At 43.2% G+C, this 14,016-nt stretch overlaps 1 protein-coding gene across 4 annotated transcripts in view; it reads right to left on the bottom strand.

The window, feature by feature from the left end:
• Nucleotides 1–284: 284 nt before the first annotated feature.
• Nucleotides 285–14,016, bottom strand: part of ube3b (ubiquitin protein ligase E3B) — a 73,412-nt gene continuing 59,680 nt past the window's right edge. For 3 of the 4 annotated variants that reach the window (XM_072478852.1, XM_072478950.1, XM_072479034.1), the window contains 6 exons: nt 7,559–7,624; nt 6,514–6,572; nt 3,554–3,736; nt 3,151–3,262; nt 2,175–2,267; nt 285–1,747 (listed from right to left, as the gene is read on the bottom strand). In XM_072478852.1, coding sequence (XP_072334953.1) covers nt 1,556–1,747; nt 2,175–2,267; nt 3,151–3,262; nt 3,554–3,736; nt 6,514–6,572; nt 7,559–7,624 — 705 coding nt within the window. In that variant the 3' untranslated portion in view covers nt 285–1,555. The remainder of the gene's footprint in view (nt 1,748–2,174; nt 2,268–3,150; nt 3,263–3,553; nt 3,737–6,513; nt 6,573–7,558; nt 7,625–14,016) is intronic. The other variant, XM_072479122.1, reaches the window with a different exon arrangement.

The following is a 14,016-nucleotide window of genomic DNA, read 5'->3' as shown; positions in this document are numbered from 1 at the left end:
CTGTTTTTGAGTCTGTTCGTGCGTGTTCTCAGACTTCTGTATCTCCTGCCTGATGGAAGAAGTTGGAAGAGTGAGTAAGCTGGGTGGGAGGGATTTTTGATTATGCTGCCCGCTTTCCCCAGGCAGCGGGAGGTGTAGATGGATGGGAGGCAGGTTCGTGTGATGGACATCACCATTTCCTCCCATGATAAGCAATCCTCACCCACTATTTTGGAACTTGTGGATCACTGTGCTTCTGTCACTTGTGATCTGCTTATCACATTGCTAAAATCCAGAGTCTTAGCAACAGACATTGTTTCTTTAATAGCATTAATGGTTAAACCTGCTTAAAATATAGTATACAATCAATGCCCAAGAAATTCACATTGGTTAATCGTAACTTATTTTAGTGAACTGAATAGTAAACTTTTCTGACTTGCTATCCAAAATAATGTTAATATTCCACAGTCTCATCTCTCAAGATATGCTAGACCATGCAGTTAAATTCCCTGTGCATCAAAAATCCTTTAAAAAGATATTTTACATTAAATATTCACTACTTTTAAATAACAATAGATGCTGTCGAGTAGTTTAAAAACAGGATACAGCCTTGGGGTTTAGATGAAGGTATACATGGAGTTAATCTATTTGAAATGTTTGTGATTTAGCAGCCTGCCAACATTTTCTGTGGAGTCCATATCATCCAGATTTAGCCAAACAGGGAAACAACATCATATATTGTTTGTTCCAAAGTCCAATGCTAACACAAAGTAAAGTGTTAGAATTTGCCATCACTTCTTTTACATTAAAGGTAGCAGCGCCACAAATCAACAAGCCAGGGGAGGGTAGAGGGGGTGGAAATAAGAGGGCTTTGTTCATTAGTGACTTGATCATTTGCATTGATTCACTGATCACTGTACTATTATAAAGGGCATATTTGTTTTAACTGATCCAGATGTCGCTGTGATTGAGAATCGAGTGATAATGGAACGTGGAACCATTTGGAAACAACTTTGCCGGAAATAACTTTGCCAAAACCACGTCCTGTCCTTTGAGACACCTGCTAAAATAATATAAAATGTATTGAAAATTAATGTGATGGTGTACAATTAGCAAAATGTAGAAACTCATGAACATTTCTTCACTGTACGCTAAAAGAATCTTATAACATTGTAATCCTGGATCCATTTATGGGAGTGAAGTGTATCCTTGTAATCATTGAGCAGTGTAAATCAAGATAAAGTTGGACTTCGGATGTTATGAATCAAATAATCCATTTCTCACTCGGGAGGAGGCCAGTTTAACTATTGATTCATTCAAAGGTCTGTCCTGGCGATGGATTTATACTTGTGCCCTTTGGGGAAATTAATCTTAAACAGATGATGAGAGCCTTGATCATTCAGCTTCACCCTGAAACACATCATGGTCTTCATATCCAAATGATTCACTGCAGTTGGTGAGACATCATTTGGATTTCTTTGAACGACAAAAATACTCCAACCTCAGCAATCCTGTGCAGCGCACAGCTGCATACGTGCACAAAGGTGTATACACACCCACGTCTTTGTTGTAGCGATTAGGAGAGCTCGAATCCAGTGTTCATACTGATTGCATAGCGGAGCTTCTCTCGCAGGATGCTCTTCTTACTGTAGTTTGGAAGTTTAAGGAGATTAAAGCAGGTGGAAGAGGTTGGCAGCCGACCACCTGGTTCCTTTTTGCGAATGGTAAAGAAACCCCGTAGCACACTTCCCAGTGTATCTCCAGTGTCCTGAAATACAAACATATCTTAAATCCTAAACCAGGGCTTCCAGTAAAGAAATAGAACATTTTAAAAAACTGATCTAAACTGTGCTCTACTGTCCCATGTTTAATCCATGCTCCATTGCATTAACTATCTCAGGTCAAATAGCAGCAGGGTGGTGCCATGCTAGCGAAGGGAAATATCAGCCAGGACTCCCAGTACTGATCACTATCCAATGACCTGTGGTACAGATACATTATTAGATTTGGCAATATTGCCTTGCATGGTTGAGCAAGTCTGCCGACACTCACCATCTGAGCTCACAGATGAAGCAAGGTCATTCAGGTGAGGTAGAGGAGGGCCTGCAGTTGCTCAAACCAGTATCTTCAATTGACCATGTGGGAAAAATGTGTGCTTGGGTGGGAGGAAGAGGGAGAAGTGAAAACATAATTACCTGATCATCTGACACCTCGACACAACGAATGGAGAAGGGAGGCTTGAGGTAGGCAAAGCCCAGGAGTGGCGGCCGGGAACAGCTAGTGACAAACTGGAACAAAGGTGGCGAGGAAAAAAAATAAAGCCTCAATTAGTTCTGCTGGATTACCTAAAGAGAAAATACATCCCGAGCTGGAACTGTGTCGGTCCTTGGAAGTTCCCCAGTCACTAGGACATTAGTAAAGGGTTCAATCTGTATTCTCCCAGCCATTATCACTGTTGCTGATAGTGTAGTTCCATTAATGGATTGGAGAGAGAGAAAGTGGTATAGAGAAGGGGTAAAGAATGAAAATGGTGCATTCGGAATTGGACCAGTTTCAACATAAGACAAAGTCAAGACCATCATTTGCAAACTCGGCTCAGAAACAGCTGCTAATTGTACTGAGAGAGAAAGTGCAAAAATATTCTTGTCAAAGCCAGCGGGATATTATTTCTTGTTCTAGGAATACAGCAGTATCTGAAAGCAAAATTGGATCCATTGACTTACAAAATTTTGCTCACCTTGTTTTTTTCCTCATTACAAGAATTTGTCTTTGTTTATCTAAAATAGCAATCTTGGTCAACTTGCTCATGTAAAGGAAAATGATCGGAGTAACAGAGCCTTTATAGAAATCAATATGAGACAACACTTGGCCAAAATCTGACTAACATGGAGTATAAAATCATTGTATAAACATATTTTTTTTGATGCTAATCTCGGTTCAACGGCATAACCCAATTCAGGTCATTTCCCATCACACCAGTCTAGACAGTCAGAACACCAACATTCTGAACCTAGACCATGATCAGGCTACTAGTGACAAGTTTATTAACCCTTATTGGTGAACAAGATAACCTGTAGAAGAAACCTGCCCAGATAAAAGAAAGTAGGATATCAGATATGAGGGAGCTGAGAAAAGATACAGGGGAAAGAGAACTGCCAGAGGTCCACTAACCTTAAGAAACATGGCTCGTTCGTCTGACGTGAAATCACGAGCCATGATATCCCACAGCCAAGTAATGACACGGTGACTGCCATGGAAACCACCATAATACACAGTATGCTTCCTGTAGAGGGGAGAACAGTGATCATTCTAAATAGACAAATAATCCCAATAAGCACAATGCTTTTGTTCACAAACCATACGATAAATATTAGTTATACTAGTGGATCGCCTATGATTTTTGCCACAGAAATTCAGGACATTGAATTTCCCCAAGAATGCATTAATGTTCCATCTACAGGTACATAAATGACTGGACACAACTGTAGAAATGTTCATGAGCAAATAAACAGCATTAATTTTTTTTGTTTTATAAACTATCTGCAATTTACTAAACGTCTCTTCAGTGTCTTACTTGAGGTCCTCCAGGTCGATCTCTGCGTTGTCTCCAGCAATTAAACGTTGTACTTCAGGAGTTGAGAACATACGGAGCCATTCTGGGTTAATAATGGACCGGAATCCTCGGATGAAAGCGATCGTCTGATCTTTAACCTGAGTGTGCATTCGGAAGTGAGCCATGAGGTGGATATAACTGATTCTGTTGGTGGATGGCAGGAATTTTAGCCTCTAAGTATTGAACAACCCGTCCAACTTTTCAAACACATTTATTTTCTGTGCCGCAAACACAACAATTGAACTGCTGCATTATCACAAAAAAGGTGATGGTGATAGTAAGCAGCTGTAAGAGAAACAATTGCCAGGAATCCAAAATAAATTGGAAACTGTTGGGATGCATAACAGGGCAGTCAGAGCCAAAGACAAGTTATGGGGTGGTTCCGGCAGATTAGAATACAGCAAATGTGACGCCACTGTTTAAAAAAGGAGGTAGATAAAAGGCAGGTAGGTAACTATAGGCTGGTTAGCTTAACTTCTGTAGTGGGGAAAATGCTTGAATCTGTCATTAAGGAAGAAATAGCGAGACGTTCGGATAGAAATTGTCCCATTGGGTGGGCAGACAGACGCAGCATTGGTTCATGGAAGGCAGGTTATGTTTGACTAATTTAGTGGAATTCCGAATTCTTTGAGGACATTACGAGTGCTGTGGACAACAGGGAACCGGTGGATGCAGTGTATCTGGATTTCCAGAAGGCATTCGACAAAGTGCCACACAAAAGGCTGCTGCATAAGATAAAGGTGCATGGCATTATGGGTAATATATTAGCATGGATAGAGGATTGTTTAACTGACAGAAAGCAAAGAATGGGGATAAATGAGTGTTTTTCTGGTTGGCGATCAGTGGCTAATGGTGCACCTCAGGGATCAGTGTTGGGTCTGCAATTGTTCACAATTTACATAAATGATCGAGTTGGGGACCAGGAGTAATGTGTCAAAGTTTGCAGATGACACTAAGATGAGTGGTAGAGCCAAGTGTGCAGAGGGCACAAAGTCTGCAGAGGGATATAAATAGTTTATGTGAATGGGCAAGGGTCCAGCAAATGGAGTTCAATGTTAATAAATGTGAGGTCACCCGTTTTGGTAGGAATAACTGCAAAATGGACTATTATTTAAATGGTAAAATATTGCAGCATGCTGTTCTGCAAAGGGATCTGGGTGTCCTTGTGCATGAATCACAAAAAGTTGGTTTGCAGGTGCAGCAGGTAATTAAGAAGGCAAATGGAATTTTGTCCTTCTTTGCTAGTGGGACGGAGTTTAAATGCAGGGAGGTTATGTTGCGACTGTATAGGGTGCTGGTGAGGCCACACCTGGATTACTGTGTACAGTTTTGGTCTCCTTACTTGAGAAAGGATGTACTGGCACTGGAGGGCGTGCAGAGGAGATTCAATAGGTTGATTCCGGAGTTGAGAGGATTGGCTTATAAGGAGAGACGAAGTAGACTAGGACTATACTCATTGGAATTTAGAAGAATGAGGGGGGATCTTATAGAAACATAAAATTAGGAAGGGACGAGATAGGATAGCAGCAGGGAGGTTGTTTCCACTGGCGGGTGAAACTAGAACTAGAGGCATAGCCTCAAAATAAGGGAGAGCAGATTTAGGACTGAGTTGAGGAGGAACTTCTTCACCCAAAGGTCGTTGAATCTATGGAATTCCCTGCCCAGTGAAGCAGTTGAGGCGAGCTCGTTGAATGTTTTTAAGGCAAAGGTAGATAGATTTTTAAACAATAAAGGAATAAAAGGTTACGGTGAGCAGGTGGGTAAAGTGGAGCTGAGTCCACAAAAAGATCAGCCATGATCTTATTGAATGGCAGAGCAGGCCTGAGGGGCCAGATGGCCTACTCCTGCTCCTAGTTTTTATGTTATATCTTGCGTTTAATAATAGATACTCTACTGTGTACTAGAATAAAAACAATGCTGGAGATAAAGTGTTGGGAGCTGTTGGCTGGATGCAAGGATCAAATCCTCGCCCTCTTTGACTATTCCAAGTGTCAAATTGTACCTGCTTTCAACTATGATTCAGAGGATAATATTTGGTGCATAATGGCAGTGAACTGGAGCATGGGTCTCACATTTTGATCCTGATAGTTGTTTGAAGGACAGAATCAGCTGGAAAGGCAAAGCACAGATTCCTTACAGCTTCAATCATGCTGTAATTAGCCTGAACTGGACAGAATAGTAAAACCTGGCTGTGCTCAGTCAACTGATGATGCAGGGGCAATGTCCATACAGAAATGCAAACAGACAACCCTGCCATATAGCAAAATTCCAAAACTGCAGCTCCTCACCCTCCAAACTAGAACAAAGCAACCCGCTTGATTGGTACCCCTTCCACATTCACCCCTTGCACCACTGCCAAATAGTGGCAGCCATGTGTATGATCCACAAGATGCACTGCAGGGTCTCAGCAAGGCTCCTTAGGCAGCACCTTCCAAACCGTCAACTGCTACCATTTAGAAGGACAAAGGTAGCAGACACTTGGGAACACCACCAGCACCTGAGAAATATCTGTCCTCGCGAGGCTTTACATGTCATGTGTAAGCCCAATCAACATGAATATGGATTTTAAATTGGCAATATACACCATAACGAGTATTAACACAGTGACTTGGTGCATTGTGAGAGTTTCCTAATGCCAATTCCCTTGCACTCCAATTCGTACATGCACTGATAATTTCCTGTGACAAAAATGTCTCAGAGAGGTATGATTAAAAATTAAGCAAAAGACTTCGAAACAATTGAGAACCTTGGCCCATTCACACAGAGGCTAATTTTGCTCTTCTCGGCATAGATACCTAAAGAACACGGTGTCTGTGAAAACGGGGTGGAAAGGGGCACATTCATATGTTGGGGAAAGTATTTGAAAATAAATTGCAAAACAAGGTTAACAACACACAGCATTTGGCCACTGGCATACTCACTTATTTTCATTGGTAACCCCAATGGTCTTCCCACCAGGCACCAGCTCATGACAAACAAGCTGTTGAATCAGAAAGAAAACCAAATTGATTACAATGTAAAGTCAGAATTTTACTGAGCCTAATGACCAAGACAGCTGAGTAAATAGTCTCTTAAATTTGTTGACTCTTGCTGGGCAAAATTTCCACAGTCCCCTGAAGCCTTGCAGTACTTCACCCAGGCTATATGTCCAATCCCAATACTAACCAATCCAATTGTACATTTATTTACTAACAAGAGTGTCGCTGACCAAGTGATTAGAAACAGGTAACTTAGCTCATTCCTACTTTTTCCCCTATTCTTTCCCAGTGAGACCAATGATAGCACCCAGGAAAATGAGCTATCTCGGCACAGACTGGAGAGTACCCAATATGGGACTCTGTGGGTTGCTTCCACACCAGGTACCTATCCATCAAGGATGTACTAATACCAGTGGCTGAAACAAAACAAGGCAGCCAAGACTGGTTTTAAATAGATAAGAGTCAAGATGAATGTGAAAAACACTTCACATTTCCAAATTAAGTTTTACTTATAAAAAAAAGGAGAAAATATAGAAAGTTTCTGGATAATAATAAAACCTGAATTATGTACAATTTCTATGTTGCATCTGATTTGAGCCTTTGTTCAGACCTAACAGTTCCAGATCACAGCAGAGCTGTATGCTGTCGACTGCATTGGAATCGAATCAGACTCTTAAAATAGGGCCCCACTGTGTCGACAGCAGATCCATGCACCACTGACATTGTATAGCCTAGTCATAAATCCTAGATTTTACCATAGTTACTAATTTGAAAATGAAATGAAATGAAAATGAATGAATGAAAATCACTTATTGTCACAAGTAGGCTTCAAATGAAGTTATTGTGAAAAGCCCTTAGTCGCCACATTCCGGCGCCTGTTTGGGGAGGCTGGGACGGGAATTGAACCGTGCTGCTGGCCTGCTTTCAAAGCCAGTGATTTAGCCCTGTGCTAAACCAGCCCCTACTTTACGAAATGTCAGGGCATTACCTGACCCATAACATCCTCATCGTAGGATAAAGTCAAACCAAGGTCACCAATGTCACCATCGTAACGCTGTAAAAACAAAAATTGAAATACAATCACTATATTATCACAGGCCGTGTTGGTGCACATAAAACTTACACCATATCAATTAGGAGCAAGAGTAGGCCATTCAGCCCTTTGATCCTACTCCACCATTTGATAAGATTATGGCAGATCTAATTGGGGCTCCAACTCCACTTTCCTGTCTGTATCCACCTATACTCTTTGACTCCTTTGTCAAACAAGACTTTGTAACGCAACCTTAAAAATATTCAGTGACACAGCCTTCACTGCTCCCCGAGGAAGAGAAGAAACTTCTCCTCATCTCGTTTTTAAATGGGAGATCTCTTATTTTTAAACTGTTCTGGTCTCCCCCATCAAGGGAAACATCCTCTCAGCATTCGCCACGGGAGGCGGTGGCGTAGTGATATTGTTGCTGGACGAGTAATCCAGAGATCCAGGGTAATAATCTGGGGGCCTGGATTTGAATTCCACCAAAGAGGTGGTGGAATTTAAACTCAATAACATATTTGGAATTAAAAGTCCAATGATGACCATGAAACCATTGTTGATTAGTGTCATAAAAACCTATCTGGTTACTAATCTCCTTTAGGGAAGGAAACCTGCCATCCTTGTCTGACATACATCGGACTCCAGAGCCAGAGAAATGTGGTTAACTCTGAAATGCCCTCTAAAATGACCTAGCAAGCCACTCAGTTGTATTCAACCGCTACAAAAACACAAAAAGGAATTAAATTGAACGGACCACCTGGCATCGACCCAGGCACTGGAAACGACAATGTCAAACCCAGCCTGATCAGGACAGAACCAGCAGAGGTGGCGATACAGTGGTATACAGTTGGGAGAAAGTTGCCCTGGGAGTCCTCAACATCAACTCTGGACCCCATGAAGTCTCATGGCTTAAGGTTAAACATGGGCAAGGAAATCTCCTGCTGATTACTACGTACCGGCCACCATCAGTTGATGAATCCGTACTCCTCCATGTTGAACACCACTTATGGGAAGCACTGAAGGTGCCACGGGCACAGAATATACTCTGGGTGGGGGACTTAGGAGATGGTGAGAGAACCAACAAGAGGGATAAACATACTTGACCTCATCCTCACCAAACTGCCTGTTGCAGATGTATCTGTTCATGACAGTATCGGTAGAAGTGACCACCACACAGTCCTTGTGGAGACAAAGTCCCATCTTCATATTGAGCATACCCTCCCCATCCTGTTGTGTGCACTACCACCGTGCTAAACTTCGAACAGATCTAGCAACTCGTGACTGGGCATCCATGAAGTGCTGTGGGACATCAGCAGCAACAGAGTTGTACTCAACCACAATCTGCAACCTCATGGCTCGGCATACCCCCACTCTACCATTACCACCAAGCCAGATATTCAATCCTGGTTCAATGAAGAGTGCAGGAGAGCATGCCAGACATTATGCACACTTAAAAATGCAGCGTCAGCGTGTGAAGCTACAACACAAGACTACTTGTGTGCTAAATAGCATAAGCAGCAAGTAATATATAGAGCTAAGTGATTCCACAACAAACGCGCCTGATCTAAGCTCTGCAAGTCTTGCTTCATCCAACCGTGAATGGTGGAGGACAATAAAACAACTCACTGGAGGAGAAGGCTCCACAAATTTCCTCATCCTCAATGAAGGAGGAGCAGAGCACATCTGTGCAAAAGACAAGGCTGAGGCATTCACAATAATCTTCCGACGGAAGTGCCAAGTGGCTGATCCATCTCGGTCCCCTCCAGAGATCCCCAGCGTCACAGATGTCAGCATTAAGCCAATATGATTCATCATCAAGAAACGGCTGAAGGCACTGAATATTGCAAAGGCTGTATGCCCTGACAATATTTTCCGGCAATAGTACTGAAGACTTGTACTCCTGAACTTGTCGCACCCCTAGCCAAGATATTCTAGTACAGCTCCAACACTGGCATCTGCCCGGCAATGTGGAAAATTGCCCAGATCTGTCCTGTACACAAGAAAGAGGACAAATCCAACCCAGCCAATTACCGCCCTATCAGTCTACTCTCCAACATCAGCAAAGTGATGGAAGGAGTCATCAACAGTGCTATCAAGCGGCACTTACTCAGTAATAACCTGTTCACGGATGCTCAGTTTGGGTTCCGCCAGGGCCACTTAGCTCCTGGCCTCATTACAGCCTAGGTTCAAACATGGACAAAAGAGCTGAATGCCACAGGGAGGTGAGAGTGACAGCCCTTGACATTAAGGCAACATTTGACCGAACATGGCATCAAGGAGTCCTAGCAAAAATGTAGTAAATAGGATTCAGAGGGTGATCTCTCCGCTGGTTGGAGTCATACCTGGCATAAAATAAGATGATTGTGGTGGTTGGAGGTCAATCATTAAGCTCCAGGATATCACTGTAGGAGTTTCTCAGGGTAGTGTCCTAGGCCCCAACCATCTTCAGTTGCTCCATCAATGACCTCCATTCCATCATAAGGTCAGAAGTGGGGCTACTCGCAGATGACTGCACAATGTGCAGGACCATTGATGCCTCTTCAGATAATGAAGCAGTCCAGGTGCAAATGCAGCAAGACCTGGACAATATCCAGGTTTGGGCTGACAATTGGAAAGTTACATTCACGCCACACAAGTGCCAAGCAATGACCATCTCCTACAAGAGAGGATCTAACCACCACCCCTTGACATTCAATGGCATTACCATCACTGAAACCCCACAACATCTGGGGTTACCATTGATCAGACACTGAACTGGACTAGCCATATTAATACTGTGGCTACCAGAGTAGGTCAAAAGCTGGGAATCCTGTGGCGAGTAACTCACATCCTGACCCCTCAAAGCCTTTCCACCATCTACAAGGCACAAGTCGGAGTGTAATGGAATACTCTCCACTTTCCTGGATGAGTGTAGCTCCAATAATACTCAAGAAGCTCAACACCATCCATGACAAAGAAGCCTGCTTGATTGCTACCCCTTCTACAATCAATCCCTCCACCACTGACGAAGAGTGGCAGCCGTGTGCACCATCTACAAGATGCACTGCAGGAACTCACCACGGTTCCTTAAGACAGCAAATCCAAATCCACTACCATCTAGAAGGACGTGAGCAGCAGATACCTGGGAAGCCCCCCAACCTGAAGGTTCCCCTCAAAGTCACCCACCACTCTGATTAGGAAATATATCGCCATTCCTTCCCTGTCGCTGGGTCAAATCCCTGGACCTCTCTACCTAACAGCACAGTGAGTGTACCTACAGCTTAGAGATTGGAGCGGTTCAAGAAGGCAGCTCACCACCACCTTCTAAAGGGGAACTAGGGATCGGCAATAAACCAGTGATGCCCACATCCCGTAAATTAATTATATTAAAAAGAAATTCCCCTCAGGATCTTGTATGTTTCAATAAGATGCCCTTTTTTCATCTAAATTCTAATGGACACAGGCCTTACCTGTCCAACCTTTCCTCATAAGTTAACCCTTCATCCCAGGAATCAATGAGCGGACTTTCTCCCAACTAATTTGAATGTTATTATATCCTCTCAAGGAGTCCAAAACTGCACACACTACTCCAGATGTGGTCTTACTAGCACCATATACAACTGAAGCAAAACTTATGCAATAACCTCCTCCATCTTGCATCCAACCCTAACCGAAATCCACTCATTGTGCCTCTCCCTACAGAAACTCATTCTCTCCCAGATTCTTCAAAAATGTGGAACTAATTACTTTCCCCAATCCTCCCTTACTCCTACAATCTACAAGCTTTTAAAGCTCAAGCTTGGTGTCCAGTATTCTTTCTGCCTTATTTCAATTCCTCTAGACTTGTCAACATTGGTGGCCTCCTGTATTCTGAAGGGCACCCTTTATCGGAGTTCATGAAAATAACAGAAGTAGAACCAGTTACGCTCTTCAGCATCAGCTCTTTAAAAAAAAAAATTAGAGTACCCAATTATTTTTTCCCAATTAAGGGGCAATTTAGCATGGCCAATCCACCTAAACTGCACATCTTTGGGTTGTGGGGGTGAAACCCACTCAGACACAAGGAGAATGTACAAACTCCACACGGACAGTGACCCAGGGCCAGGATTCAAACCCGGGTCCTCAGCGCCGTAGGGAGCAGTGCTAACCACTGTGCCACATGCCGCCCTCAGCATCAGCTCTTTGAAGATTGGCATTAAATTATATGGTTACCAAGGAATGATCAATAAAACACCCAAGAATTCAGCTTGCTCCTCTAATTGCTCGTTACGTGCATTCAGCTGAACTATACAAAGGGGGAAAGTCCCGGGTTTTATCCCTTGCCTATGCTGAGTTCTCCGATTGTAGCCAAGGTGATCCAAAATTAGTATCACCCTGGGTTGGGAGGAAGAAAAACAAAATTTGCCAGGATTCTTACTCATCAGTAACCCCTCCGAAAGCACATGTTCTTAGACGTTAAAATCAGGTTTTTTGTGATGAGGTTAAAACTCACTGCTGACATTCGGGGTCAAAGTTCAACAGCTCTCGAGTGAGTTACCAGAGCGAAACTGGCACCAGCAAATAAAGGTAGAGTCGCCATTGTCCCAGATAATAACAATAATCTTTATTAGTGTCACAAGTTGGCTTACAATAACACTGCAATTAAGTTACTGTGAAAATTCCCTAGTCGCCACACTCCGTGCCCGTTCGGGTACACAGAGGGAGAATTCAGAATGTCCAAATTGCCAAACAAGCACGTCTTTCGGGACTTGTGGGAGGAAACCGGAGCACCCGGAGGAAACCAACGCAGACATGGGGAGAACGTGCAGACTCCGCACAGACAGTGACCCAGCCGGGAATCGAACCAGTGACCTTGGTGCGCTACCATGCTGCCGTCACTGCGCACGAGTGCATCTTAAAGGGACTGCTGACTGCAGACTCCACACAGTCGGTATCCCAACCCAGGAATCGAACCAGGGTCCCTGGCGCTGTGAAGCAACAGTGCTAACCACTGCTACCATGCCGCCCTATGACCAAAGGCTCATTTCCCTTTGAGAGGGAGAGCTGACTGGTGGCGATTTAACCTGAGGATCACCATACCTCAGGCGAGGGGCAAAGTTGAGACGTCGGGGCCTTCATGAATAACCTCAGCAAAGGGACCAGCAAATGTTATAATTATCAAAGTATCATAATGTAATTCACCAAGTTGATCATTGCAATGTGACAAAAATCTCTGGCAAGAATCAGTGAAATGTTTCCCTTCTTTTCTCCTTTTACCTTTATCTTTGCTCCGAGGTCGGGTTTAACCCAGATTGTTCTTTGGGAAAAGTTATAACAAATGCAACACTGTGGTTAACTTTTGTTCTTACATATCACGCTAACAGCATCCAGGTAGAGGAACTTTAAAGATAATAAGCAGTATTCCCTCTAATTTCCCTTAGCTATGTGCGATCCGTCTGTTGTGCTACACAAACATACATATGAATTAGGAAGAGGAGTAGGCCACTCGACCCCTCAAGCCCATTTAACATAATAATAATAATCTTTATTGTCACAAGTAGGCTTACATTAACACTGCAATGAAGTTACTGTGAAAAGCCTCTAGTCGCCACATTCAGGCACCTGTTCGGGTACACTGAGGGAGAATTCAGAAAGTCCATATTACCTAACAGCACGGCTTTCGGGACGAGTGGGAGGAAACCAGAGCACCCAGAGGAAACCCACGCAGATACGGGGAGAACGTGCAGACTCCGCACAGACAGTGATCCATCCGGGAATCGAACCTGTGACCCTGGCGCGCTACCATGCTGCCGTCACTGCGCACGCGTGCATCTTAAAGGGACTGCTGCATGTGCACGGCCCATTTGTCCCATGCCTGACGCATTTTCCATTGCTCTAGCCTCACACTCCACCGCTTAGAGTGAATATTGACGATCAATGAAATTATAGAAATCAGGTAAAGACGCATCATCTTCTGTGGCCGTGGAATTTGGGAGAGCTCTATTAAAAATTTACACTTATTAACATCTAACTTACTGAATATGTGAACAGGGCTAAAGCTAGCTGGACAACTGGCATTTATAAGAAAGATTGTGCAGTTTTAAATGAGAGGAACAAAGAGGAATGATTGATTGCTAATGCTGTAATGCTAACAGCTTACATTTACATCATGCCTCTTACATAGGAAAGCATCCCGAAGTGCTATATTGTTTTAATTTTGATGTATATAAGATTATGCATCAAAATTTAAAAATGTAAGTTTGAGAGAGAAGAGAGCAATAGTGAAAGAAAACAAGAAAAGTTATAGAACAAAGGATAAAATTAAAAGATGAAAATAAAGAAGCAAAGATGTAGATGATTTGTCAAAGACAGAAAAAGGGCATCGAGCAGTTGTTCAATTAATGTGCGTAGTTCTGGAGCTTGCTCCCTGCTGGCTGACTTTCCAAGCACGT

This window comes from Scyliorhinus torazame, chromosome 1, assembly GCF_047496885.1.
Source record: "Scyliorhinus torazame isolate Kashiwa2021f chromosome 1, sScyTor2.1, whole genome shotgun sequence".
NCBI lineage: Eukaryota > Metazoa > Chordata > Chondrichthyes > Carcharhiniformes > Scyliorhinidae > Scyliorhinus > Scyliorhinus torazame.
The sequence above is the reverse complement of the archived record's forward strand: the minus strand, read 5'-3'. Positions and strand labels throughout refer to the sequence as shown.